This window comes from Strix aluco, chromosome 5 (genome assembly GCF_031877795.1).
Source record: "Strix aluco isolate bStrAlu1 chromosome 5, bStrAlu1.hap1, whole genome shotgun sequence".
Classification (NCBI taxonomy): Eukaryota; Metazoa; Chordata; class Aves; order Strigiformes; family Strigidae; genus Strix; species Strix aluco.
The window spans coordinates 63379989-63392122 of NC_133935.1; the positions used below are offsets into that span (position 1 = coordinate 63379989).

Here is a 12134-nt window from a genome sequence, read left to right on the forward strand (position 1 = left end):
TTCTGCAGACCAACCTTTCAAGCCTCAGCATGGCATTGTGATCATTTTCCAGCTAAGAAGACCTAGTTGTGGCAGGCAACTGTCCTGCTCCTCACTCCGAGCACTTTGGACTTCTATGTCAGAGCAAAGCAATAGAGCCAAGGTTGTCCTATACTCTGTGGAGAAGTGTGAGCCAGAAGCTTTCCCTGGTCATTGTTGTTTCCTTTACCTCATTAGCCATTTAAAAATTCCCACTCACACTCCACCTGTCCTGCCAAGGTATCAAAGAGAATGTTCTCATCCATCATCATCACATCAAAAGGTAGTAGGAGCAGGACACTCCCCCATTCATGTTGGTGACGCAGTGCTGGAAGGATTTCCCAACTGCATCTGGAGAAAGAGAGGAAGGGATGCAACAAACCCAGTGCCCATGACAGCAGTCAAATGTGGGCACAAAATACCTGGTAATCTTTTATTACCGATACTTCACTTACTGCAAGTCAGATGAAGTAGGGACATCCTGCCTTATTATCCATGTTTTACCACTGATTTCAAGATTCATCTCACCTGAGTACGCTAAGTTAGATGTCCAGTATCAGCAAGTTATCTCAGTTTACTGTATTTTCTGTGGAGACCATTGTGCTCCTTGAAAGGATAACTCCTGCATACTTAGTGGTTCTCCAAGAGAGGTCGTTTTTAGATAGCTAACAACTGGTGAATTCCATTCTATACCTTCAGATCATGCATGTGACATAGATAAAAAATCCATATATTTGTAATAAAACTTATTGTTTGGACATTTTTTCTCAAAATGGGAACATAAATAAATAACTGCATTGATTATTTTTTTTTAATTTTTGGTATATATAACATTTTAATAATTTTTTATTTGCAGATGCAAATCTACTGCTATGATGCAGATCAGTTTACAGATTTTGAAGAGGCAATTAAAGGAAATGGAAGGTTAAGAGCTTTATCAATTTTGTTTGAGGTAAACAAAATATATCTTTGTGTCATTAAACAAGCTTTGAAACATGACAGATGTTCAAACTTAACCAGAATTTAACTGGTTCTAATGTGTGATTGCTGAGTTAAAAATTTGCATATGTCTTTCTAATTTATTCTCACAGAAAAGCAAATGGGCAAAATACATTTGCTCTGCTTTAAGTCATCTATAATTCTGGTGGTAAACTGCAACTTTCAGGTTTTTTTCATGAAGCCTATACTGTTAAAAAAATGAAATTTCTTTTTAACAGATTGGACTAGAAGATAATCCGGATTATAATCCAATCATTAATGGCGTAGATAGTGTTAGTCGTTTTGGTAAGTCTGCCTAAATGTTTTATTAACTACTGATTAGACTAAATTCCATTTCACTGTAACTATGAAACCTTAAAGACATTGGGGAGCACACTTCTTTAGAGCTCAGCCATGTCTATTTTGTTAGAAAAAGCAAGTCATCTGGATAGACTAGAGAGTTGAGCAGTCACTGACCGTATGAAATTTAACATGAGCAAGTGCCAGATTCTGCACCTGGGACAGGGTGATCCTGGTTGTACGTACAAATTAGGGATGAGAGGCTGGAGAGAAGCCCCGCAGAAAGAGAGCTGCAGGGTTGCATTGATGGCAAGTTGAGTAAGTGTCAACAGTGTGCCGTGACACCAAAAAGGGCCAGCTGTGTCCTGGGATGCATCAAGCACAGCATAGCTAGCTGGTCAAGGGAGGTGATCGTCCCACTCTACAATACACTGGTGCAGCCCCTCCTTGAGTACTGTGTGCAGTTCTGGGTACCTCCGTATAAGAAGGACATCAAACTATTAGAGTGTGTCCGGAGAAGGGTGACCAAGAGGGTGAGAGGTCTCAAAGATGACATTTAGGAGGAGCAGCTGAGGTCTCTTGGTTTGTTCAGCTTGAAGAAGAGAAGGCTGAGAGATGACCTCATCACAATCTACAACTTCCTCAAGGGGGGAACCGGAGGTGAAGGTGCTGATCTCCTCTCTCTGAGGACCAGCGATAAAACATGAGGAAATAGAATGAAGCTGACTCAGGAGAAGTTCAGCTTGGACATTAGGAAAAGGTTCTTCACTGAGAGGGTGGCCGGTCGCTGTAACAGGCTCCTCAGGGAAGGAGCACCTGGAGCATGGCACCAAGCCTGTCAGTGTTCAAGGAGCATCTGGACAATGCACTTAGTCATATGGTTTAGTTTTAGGCAGTCTTGCGAGGAGCAGGGAGTTGGACTTGATGATCCTTATGGGTCCCTTCCAACTTGAAATACTCTATGATTCTGATTTATTTATGCCAAGACTGAGTATTTGTAACAACAGCAGTAAGTGTAAGTGTATAAATAGAACTATCATGAGGAATTTGCAACTCTTTAAATACTAAAACAAGAGGAATGCCTGATTTATTCTGTGAGTTTTCTTAGTCATTCATTTCTGGGTTTTTATATGTGATTGGAAGCCAAATAACCCTGTTGCAGCCGTCTTAAGATGTGTTTTACAAGTGTGAAACCATATGAATATCAGTATTCGGTAGACTCAGTGGAGATGAGTTCTTTTTTAGTAGCTCCTGGGTAAATCTGAAATAGTATAATTATATTTATACTAGCATTATTCAAACCAAACGTTGACACTTTGGTATTTAGGAATTGCTCGTGGTTTTATGTCAGAACACATGGACTTCGGAGTGGTGCATGAGGAGATCTGGGCTCTGTTCTAACTCAGATTCACTATGGCTTCACAGAAGAATAAACATGAATGAGCCCTTTCTTGAACAGGGATAATTTCTTACATCATGGCAATGACCTTAAGTAAATGGCTAACTTTGTCTCAGTTTTCCTGTATGTAGTGACACTTGAGCTTTGTAAAGCCTCTTAAGATCAATAGGTTGAAAGTGTAAAAAGCTATTAGTCCACTATTTTAAAAGCTTTTAAAAGTATGATACTAAAATCAAGATTGTTTTTCTACAGAAAACAAACACCATTCAGCAAATACAAAAGGGAGCAACTTTCATAAATTGCAAAGACAGAGGAGGGGGAATTATAGAGCAGTTAAGATTCATTATCTTTGTGTGCCATCTTCTATGAAACACAAAGCAGAACAAGTAATACATCAAGGCAGACACTGTCCTACAGCCTTGGAAGGAGCTGTAAAACTGTCAGCAGTAAGATTCAAGATACAGCCACTACATGGCTCTTCAACAATCAGTAGAATATCGTTATCTTGAATAAAATGCAAATGAGCTTTGAAAATTCAGGTCATGACTAAATCAAGTTATTCCTCCTGAAGAAAAGTGAATAGCACACAATCTGACCTTGTCTGCGATGTACATGATCTGTCCTTGTCTGTCATATCTGTATTGTGCTTATTTGAATCACAGTTGCTGAGTTCTTAAGCTCTGCAGAGGAGCAGTCCTGTTCCTTCTGGACAAACTCTGTTTCTCATCTTTCTCATCATTAAAGGGCATTTTAAAATCCAAAGTTGCAAAACGTATAGCAGGATTCTTAATATAAATGAGACATTTCATGTCCCCAAGCATCTATATAAGTGGCCATATATTTTTACTGAAGGAAGAATGCATTAACTAGACACATACCAGATAGCAGTGATAGCTTCTGACTGAAGGTTGATTAACATGTTGACAGGAGAAATAGAAGGATGGGCTTTGCTCAACGCTGCTAAATGTTCCCTTTTCATAACACATGGATAAGAGAGAGAGGAGGAGCAAACTCTTAAACCATAACTCAGTGGAACAGTCGCTGCACAGAAGAAAAGCATCAATAATTTGAAGTAAACTCTTAATGTAATTTGATGCTCTCATCAAATTTGTCAGGAATTATGAAGTCAAAAGCAGGTCAGAAATCCATACAGGGCTTAAGAAGTAACATATCTGTAAAACCCCAAGTTAATGCACAGTCTGAAAATTCATTAGATATTCATAATTGAATACTTATCAAATAGGGACAAATTTAAAATCAGTAACTTTAGACTGAAATAAGGTATATAAGGTTCTACATTATTCCAAGGTGTAAAAACCCAAATATTTTGGATGCACCAGAATAAAATGCAGATAATTGTCACAAGACTGATAATTGTCACAGACTGAAAAAATCTGCTTTGAGAAAGTTGGTACCATTTCTGCTGATTTTTGTTGCTGGACTTTACTGTCATACCAGCATGAACTTAGCTTCCTGTGGATGGACTCCCAGCAATTTCTCATGCATGCTCCCAGCTGACAAGGTACCAGCTAAACTGCTGACCTGAAAGACATGATAGTATTTTCACAGGACAATAAACAGAATGGTCATATGCTCCTGGAGGAGATCTTTGCATCATTCTCTGCTTTGTGTAAAGCTGTTACCGTTTTTCGCTGTATTATCACCATTTTAAAAATCCCTGTTCCACAGAAATTCTGCTTCTGCCATCATGAGTAATATAACTCCCTGGTCCAACATGATGACAATTTCCCCAGGCAGTGGTTTTCTGCAGAGGTTAAGATCCTGAGAGAAACTCAACACCTTGACCAAGTTCAGGGAGACTTTGAAGCCATGTCATGAGACCAAAAACAGAGATTTAACATATTTTTTCTGTGAAGTTCACGGGTGAGACAAAGATTTGGCATCTTGGACATTTACAAGTAAACTTACAGGTGAACAGATTCTTGTGAACCAATGTACTGATTATTTATTACTGGAATAACTCATTACACCTTCCCAAGTAAACAAAGTTGCTATTGAACAATACTTATTCAAACTAAATAGAAAAGGCTCAGCAATTTATTTGCATGCTAGTCTCTCTAGAGGCCAAATTGTGAATAGCTTCAAAATTAACATGTTCCTATAATGATAATTCTTTTGGAGAGTGTGATTTCTATTTATTCATTGCTTCGGAAGTATTTAACCTATCTGACTCTAAAATAATTTTTTTCAGGAAAACAGGCTGCCTTAGAACCATTTACTTTGCTGAACCTTTTGCCAAATGCAACAGACAAATATTACACTTATAATGGGTCTTTATCAACTCCTCCATGCTCTGAAACGGTTGAATGGATTGTGTTTAAAGATACCATAAGTATTTCTGAAGACCAGGTAATTTGTTTAATGTATTAAAACCAAACAATTGTACATAATACCAAAGAAAAGCAGTTGCCATATATATGGTAAAAGCTTATGTGGCATTCATTCCCAGCCCAACAACATAGCTTTTCTTTTATCTAGTTGCAAATTTTTCATGTAGCCATTAAATTAGAAAGCCTATATATTACTTATGAGTGTGTTATCTTTTCCCATTTTTAGTTCAGGACTAGATTCTGAGTCATTTATTGCCTGAGAAGGGAGTAAGAACACACTTCCTAACTCTGCAGGCTGTCTGGACTTCTAGCCTCAATAAAAAGAGGAGTGCAAAACACTCTCTCCATATTCCCCCAGCCAAATGGTGGTGACTGGGCAGAGCATAGCTCCAACAGTAGAGGGGTTGAGGTGGAATAAAACATTAGATATACTGTTGGTACAGAGGAACAAAAGTTCAGTGCCACCCGGGAGAGCTCAACTGGAGAGACTTTACCCAACATTTTTTCCCCAGGGTTTTTGCTTGTTGGCAGAATCTGATTAATTTGTTATGACTTCTGACTTCTTTTTCCCTCACCTCTTCTAGTTAGCAGTATTCTGTGAAGTCCTTACAATGCAGCAGTCTGGCTATGTCATGCTGATGGACTACCTGCAAAACAACTTTCGAGAGCAGCAATATAAGTTCTTTGGGCAAGTGTTTTCCTCTTACACTGGACAAGAAGAAATTCATGAAGCAGGTATTTACTGAATAGTCATTCCTGTCTTCACAGTTTGAAAGACAATTTTCAGTAAAAGATTCATCCTAGTATGAAGATACTCATTTTAAATTGTGTAGAAAGTAGCATGCTGTATTATTACTCATAAATCTATCACTTCAGGGAAAAAAACTAGCAATCATAAAACATGTCAGATTAAATGGAGCAGAAAATTAAATGCTTGTCTTGACCAAACGTTCAGTGAAGATCACATCAGTTCAAGCTTTCTTGCACTGTCCTTTTGATGTGTTTCAGACTTAAACAAAGCTGCCTTTACAGGAGGTGCAAGAGGATTTTGCTTTACAAACCCATTTGGTTCTTTGTTGTGTAATGTGGATGCTTTTCCAACAGAGGCTGAAGTGAGGTCACCAAATTCATTTCATGTAGTCTGCTGAGAAATTGATGAAGAGAATCCCAGAAGCCAGATTCTGTTCTCTGTTTTACCTAAAACCTCAGGGAAGTTTGTGAAGGTTACATGACCAAAACAGTCCGTTATGTAATGGGAAACAAGATCTAGCACTAAATATGGAAGTCGATGAGTTCTACACTCACAAACACAGAAGAATAAATAGTAAACATCTAATTTTGGGGCATTGTGTTGCTACTTTCCCTGGAGGTGTTTAAGAGTAGAATTGACATAGCGCTTAGGGATATGGTGTAGTTGGGAACTGTCAGTGTTAGGTTAATGGTTGGGCTGGATGATCTTCAAGGTCTTTTCCAACCTAGATGATTCTGTGATACTTGGGTAGGGATACCTTTAGATTCTTAAACTCAGTTGCGCTGTGAACTGTGCTTAATTAGACATCAGACAGATGCCTGAAGCATGCGGCATAGGTGTTCTCCAGATTAGAAAGAAGTGTGGTTTCATTTTAATTCATCTTGGTTGGGTGGATATTTTTTTTTCCTACTGGAAGGATCCTGTGTATGAAACCTGTGTGCAAGCTAGGGGATGTTCATCATTCAGAACTGCTGTTGTTCCCAGCAGGTCCCCTGCACAAGTACATCACACTATTTTGCCACAGTGCTGCACAGGATAACTTTACTGCTTCATTTCTGTAACCAGTTAATGACACTTCTGTTTTGACCTCAGCCTGTTATGAGCTCCTCAGATGTATGCCCAGGATATGAATTTTTTTGCGTTGGTCTAAGCCAAGAAATACCTGTTCTGGCAGGGTTTTTTTGTTTAGGTACTAAGTAGCACTTGAAATTTTGAAGCTTGGGCAAGGAGTGTGGAATTGAGCTGTAGCAATCAAGTAAATTATCACAATTAAATTCATTGCTGTTTTCAAATAGACTTACAATGGACATTGCTGATTTGGCCTAACTTAAAGAAAGATCATCCTTCCCCAAATCACGCTGTTTAATGAAAGTCTCTGAGAGACAGGTCACTGTAATACAGACCACCTGTTCTTATGTCCATGCTGTCAGAAGGAAACAAATTTTCTCAGTCCTTTATAAATAGACGTCAATCTACAGTGAAGAAATGCCATAGGCAAAGGAACCTGTGAAGACAGAGACCAGGACTTCTTCTGCCACCTGCAATCCACTTGCCTCCCAGGTGGTTGCACTACAGTCATGGCCTTGACCCTTCACCTCAGTCACTGCAACAGAAGGAAACTACTTTGAACTGTGCCATCCTAATCTATATTTCCATAGAGACTGACAAGAAGAAAAGCTGGATAATACTGTTTAAGATAGGCCTCTGCTTCCTTCTGTCCACTTCATGTGCTGACACCTGAAGGAGCTTCCCATGTGCTGTCCAAAGCAGTGTGTGCATTAAAACTGCATAGGAGGTTGCTTCCAACCAGTTCCATTTCTGCACTATATCGAAGAGACATTCTATGAATTTTCTATCTTATCTGTGAGTTTGGTATCCATGCAGATAAGTAAAGCGCGTCCAGACTAAAGATAATAGGATCCTTTCTGCATCGAGTTATACCATTTAAATTAGAACACCCTTCCATTTCATGTAATGATAAAATGTGTTGTACAGAGCATCCAAAATTTCTGTGTGTGTAGACTTGTATAATACCAGATAAATGGGTTTCAGTCTACCAAGTTTAAGAAAAAAGTGTCCTGCACTCACATTGCTGTGACAGCAAACACATGTAGTATCTATTTCAAACTAGGTATTTAAAGTAAGAAATTGTGGGTTAAAAATTCTGGTTTGGCCATAAACAAGGAGGGACAGAAAGGGATCATGAAAATTTCAAGTCTTCCTGTATATATTTTACATTTGTGTTAACATTTATGTGCACTATGTAAATGCAACAACATCACGTACACATACATATGCATATTTGTGTACACACACACGTATATACAGACCCACAAATGCAATTATAGGATTTGTTTAATCTACAACATTAGAGAAACATTTGTATTTTCACCTCCATTTTAAGAGAAGAAAAATAAAAAGCCCTTAGAAATCATTAAACTTAAATGTTGAGATGTAAAAACTGTAACATGAATGCCTGAGTCCCCAAGAGTAAATAGGCTTATGTGTGTCATATTGCAGAGTTCTTGTAGTCAACAGAGAAAAAATAATCTTTGAAATCCCTTTAGACAACGCAAGAGAAATGACAAGAGAGGGCCTTACTCAGGTAGATAACTGAAAAATTACATTGTGTTGTGAAACCTAGAATCCCAATTTTCTCCTGTTGGATTCAGTGTAAACTCTCATTAGGCAGTAGGATTAAGTGCTTGTTTTATTGCTGTTATTAACACATGGCATTTCTTAAGTAGATCGGTTTCCTTAGAAGGGCTAAAACATTCTTTCTATTCAATTATAAACTAATTTCAGCAATGTATTGTCAGAAATTTTCACACAGTGACAACCTCAATATTCTTGGTATACAAACACTACTGAGGACATGGCAGATATTTCATTGCTCAAGCCTGCTTAGTGATACATGTAATTTTCCCGTGTGATATGTATGTATGCATATATGTATGTATATATTTAAGAAGATTAAAATAGCTAATCCTTACAGCCATACTTGAGGACTCAACTCAAAAAGCATTTTGAAATTGTAATGCTTTATCTCCACCAACCTCAGCTGGCGTGAAAATCCATTTATAATAGAAATCATTGTTTATTCCTATAAACCTGAGAATCATCGTGGTAGCTGCTGGGCCCGTTACATAACTTCCCATCCGCTCCACTCTTCCTGTGAGTAAGTGCAGAAACACTATTCTTGTTAATCTTCATTGATTTAGTAAAGTTATAAAAAGCAATGGGTTCTTAAAATTCAAGGCTGACATTATAGAATCCTAGAGTCATTTAGGTTGGAAAAGACCTTTAAGATCATCTAGTCCAACCGTAAACCTAACATTGCTAAGCCCACCACTAAACCATGTCCTTAAGTGTCACATCTACACATCTTTTCAATACCTCCAGGGATGGTGACTCCATCACTTTCCTGAGCAGCGTGTTCCAATGTTTGACAACCCTTTTGGTAGCGACATATTTCCTAATATCCAGTCTAAACCTTCCCTGGTGCAACTTGAGGTCATTTTGTCTTCTCCTATTGCTTGTTACTTGGGAGAAGAGACCGACACCCACCTTGCTACAACCTCCTTTCAGGTAGTTGTAGAGAGCGATAAGGTCTACCCTGAGCCTCCTTTTCTTCAGGCTAAACAATCCCAGTTCCCTCAGCTGCTCCTCATACAACTTGTGCTCCAGACCCTTCAGCAGCTTCATTGCCCTTCTTTGGACACACTCCAGCACCTCAGTGTGTTGTAGTGAGGGGCCCAAAAGTGAACACAGTATTCAAAGTGTGCCCTCACCAGTGCCGAGTACAGGGGGACAATCACTTCCCTAGTCCTGCTGACCACAGTCTTTCTGATACAAGCCAGGATGCTATTGGCTTTCTTGGCCACCTGGGCACACTGCCGGCTCATACTCAGCTGGCTGTCGACCAACACCCCTGGGTCCTTTTCTGCCAGGCAACTTTCCAGCCGCTCTTCCCCAAGCCTGTAGAGTTGCATGGGGTTGTTGTGACCCAAGTGTCGGACCTGGCACTCAGCCTTGTTGAGCCTCATACAATTGGCCTCAGCCCATTGATCCAGCCTGTCGAGATCCCTCTGTAGAGCCTTCCTACCCTCAAGCAGATCAATACTCCTGTCCAACTTGGTGTCATCTGCAAATTTGCTGAGGGTGCACTTGATTCCTGCATCCACATCACTGATAAAGATAATAAACAGAACTGTCCCCAGTACTGAGCTCTGGGAAGCACCACTTGTAACCGGTCACCAACTGGAGTTAACTCCAGTCACCACCACTCTTTGGGTCTGGCCATCCAGCCAATTTTCTTATATTCTGGTAAAAAATATTTCTCAACATATTTTCCCATGCAAAATGCAACTATGTAAAGCTCAGCAGCTATTTTAGTTAAATATTCTTGCAAGACCAAGGGTAAGGACTGACACCCTTACCATTTCACATACCACAGACAACATAAATTCCATTCTCAGATTCTCTCAAGACATTTCCTCTTGTTCAGGATACTTTCTACTCACATAATGTACCAGGTGTCTGTGGCAAGCTGTTGGCAGCGGGGTCTGCAGGGCGGCCTCTGTGAGGAGAGGCCAGGGCTACCCCATGCCAGACATTGACCCACCACAGGGCACAGCTGAATCCCTCGGCCAAGATGGTGGCCTCTGGGAATAAAAAGTAAAGAAGGGGCAAAACGCTGCATGACAGTGGGGAGTGAGGAAAAAAGTTTGAGAAACAGCCCTGCATACACCAAGGTCAGTGAAGAAGGAGGGGGCGGAGGTGCTCCAGGCACCAGCACAGGGATTCCTCTGCAACCTGTGGAGAAGACCATGGTGAAGCAGGGTGTCTTGCTGCAGCCCATGGAGATCCCAGGCAGGAGCCGGCTCCTGGCAGGAGCTACAGCCTGTGGAGAGTTGCCCATGCAGGAGAGGTGTTCTGGCAGTATCTGTGATCCCATGGGGGACCCACACTATAACAGTCTTTTCCTGAAGGACTGTACCCCATGGAAAGGACCCATGCTGGAGAAGGTTGTGAAGGATGGGACCCCATGCTGGTGCAGGGGAACAGCATGACAAGGAAGGAGTGGCAGGGACAAAGCATTATGAACTGACCACAACCCCCATTCCCTGTCCCCCTGCGCCACTCGGGGTGAGGAGATGGAAGAATGAGAAGTCAAGTTGAGGCTGGGATAAAGGGAAGAGCGAGGAGAAGATGGTTTTAGTTTTTGTTTCTCACTATCCTACTCTATTTTAATTGGTGATAAATTAATTTCCCCAAGTTAAGTCTGTTTTCCATGATGGTGATTAGTGAGCAGTCTCCTTCTCTTTATCTTGACATACGAGCTTTTTCATCTTATTTTCTTCACCTGTCCTGCTGAGGAGCATGAGTCAGAGAGTGTCTGGGTGGACTAGCCAAGGTCAACCCAGCACACCCATCTACTGTGGTGCTCTACCTCCGTTGTAGAGATACAGTAGATGGAATATTGAAGAACTACTAGGACTACTTGCCACACACTGCTGCAGAGAGCTGAAAAGCCCTTGAATGTCTTAATGTAAATGAAGTGGTTTCACAGCTTCCACAATTGAAGATCTGGATTTAAAAGATAAAAATCTCAAACACAGATTCAACTAGAAGTAGAAGAAAGAAACAAATATAGAAAAAAATCCCCTGAGTTATCCAGTGCTGCCTCAGAACTACACCTGGTTTTATTCCAAGCTTAGAGAAGCTTAAATCCAGGCATAATTATTTTTTTAATATATATATAAATAAAGGGCTTTTTGTCAAAACCACAGCCCAGACAGTTTTTGACAATGATTTGGCTAATGTACCCTGGTGCTTCCCAATGATGCAATTCTGTTTAGATTAAAAACTTCTAAGTTATATGGGTAGCATTTTATTCCACAGAAGAATAAGCAAAGACAGGTGCATTATAATGATCTGATATGCAAAACCAGCATCTAAGTACTCACCCAAGGAAAGCAGAGACCTGAATTCAAGCCCAGCAGGGGTTTGAATAGGTCTCTTACTTCCTGTGAATAGCACTTTGCTGCCTGAGACTTGTAATCCAGCTGAGTGTACCTGTGATTTACTAGTAACAGACTCGAGAACTCCCTTTCTTGCAATCTCTTTGCCCAGATTTTCTAAAAGTCAGTATCAGAGCAGAAATCTTTAATTAGGTAAGTTGTTATGTGATCTCTGCTTTTCTCAGTCTCTGGAGAGGGAAAATGGGAAATGGCAGGAGCAAACTACCTCTGTGTTACTAAGACTGGCAGAAGAGGAAAGGAAACAGCACAGGCAGGGTGGCTGATGAAGAGGCATCAGAAGAAGGGCAAGAGAC

At 40.3% G+C, this 12134-nt stretch overlaps 1 protein-coding gene across 7 annotated transcripts in view; it reads left to right on the plus strand.

The window, feature by feature from the left end:
• Window positions 1-12134, plus strand: part of PTPRZ1 (protein tyrosine phosphatase receptor type Z1) — a 143610-nt gene that overhangs the window by 79877 nt on the left and 51599 nt on the right. For all 7 annotated transcript variants that reach the window (XM_074827588.1, XM_074827591.1, XM_074827590.1 and 4 more), the window contains exons 5-8: window positions 875-970; window positions 1236-1302; window positions 4908-5065; window positions 5631-5781. In XM_074827588.1, coding sequence (XP_074683689.1) covers window positions 875-970; window positions 1236-1302; window positions 4908-5065; window positions 5631-5781 — 472 coding nt within the window. The remainder of the gene's footprint in view (window positions 1-874; window positions 971-1235; window positions 1303-4907; window positions 5066-5630; window positions 5782-12134) is intronic.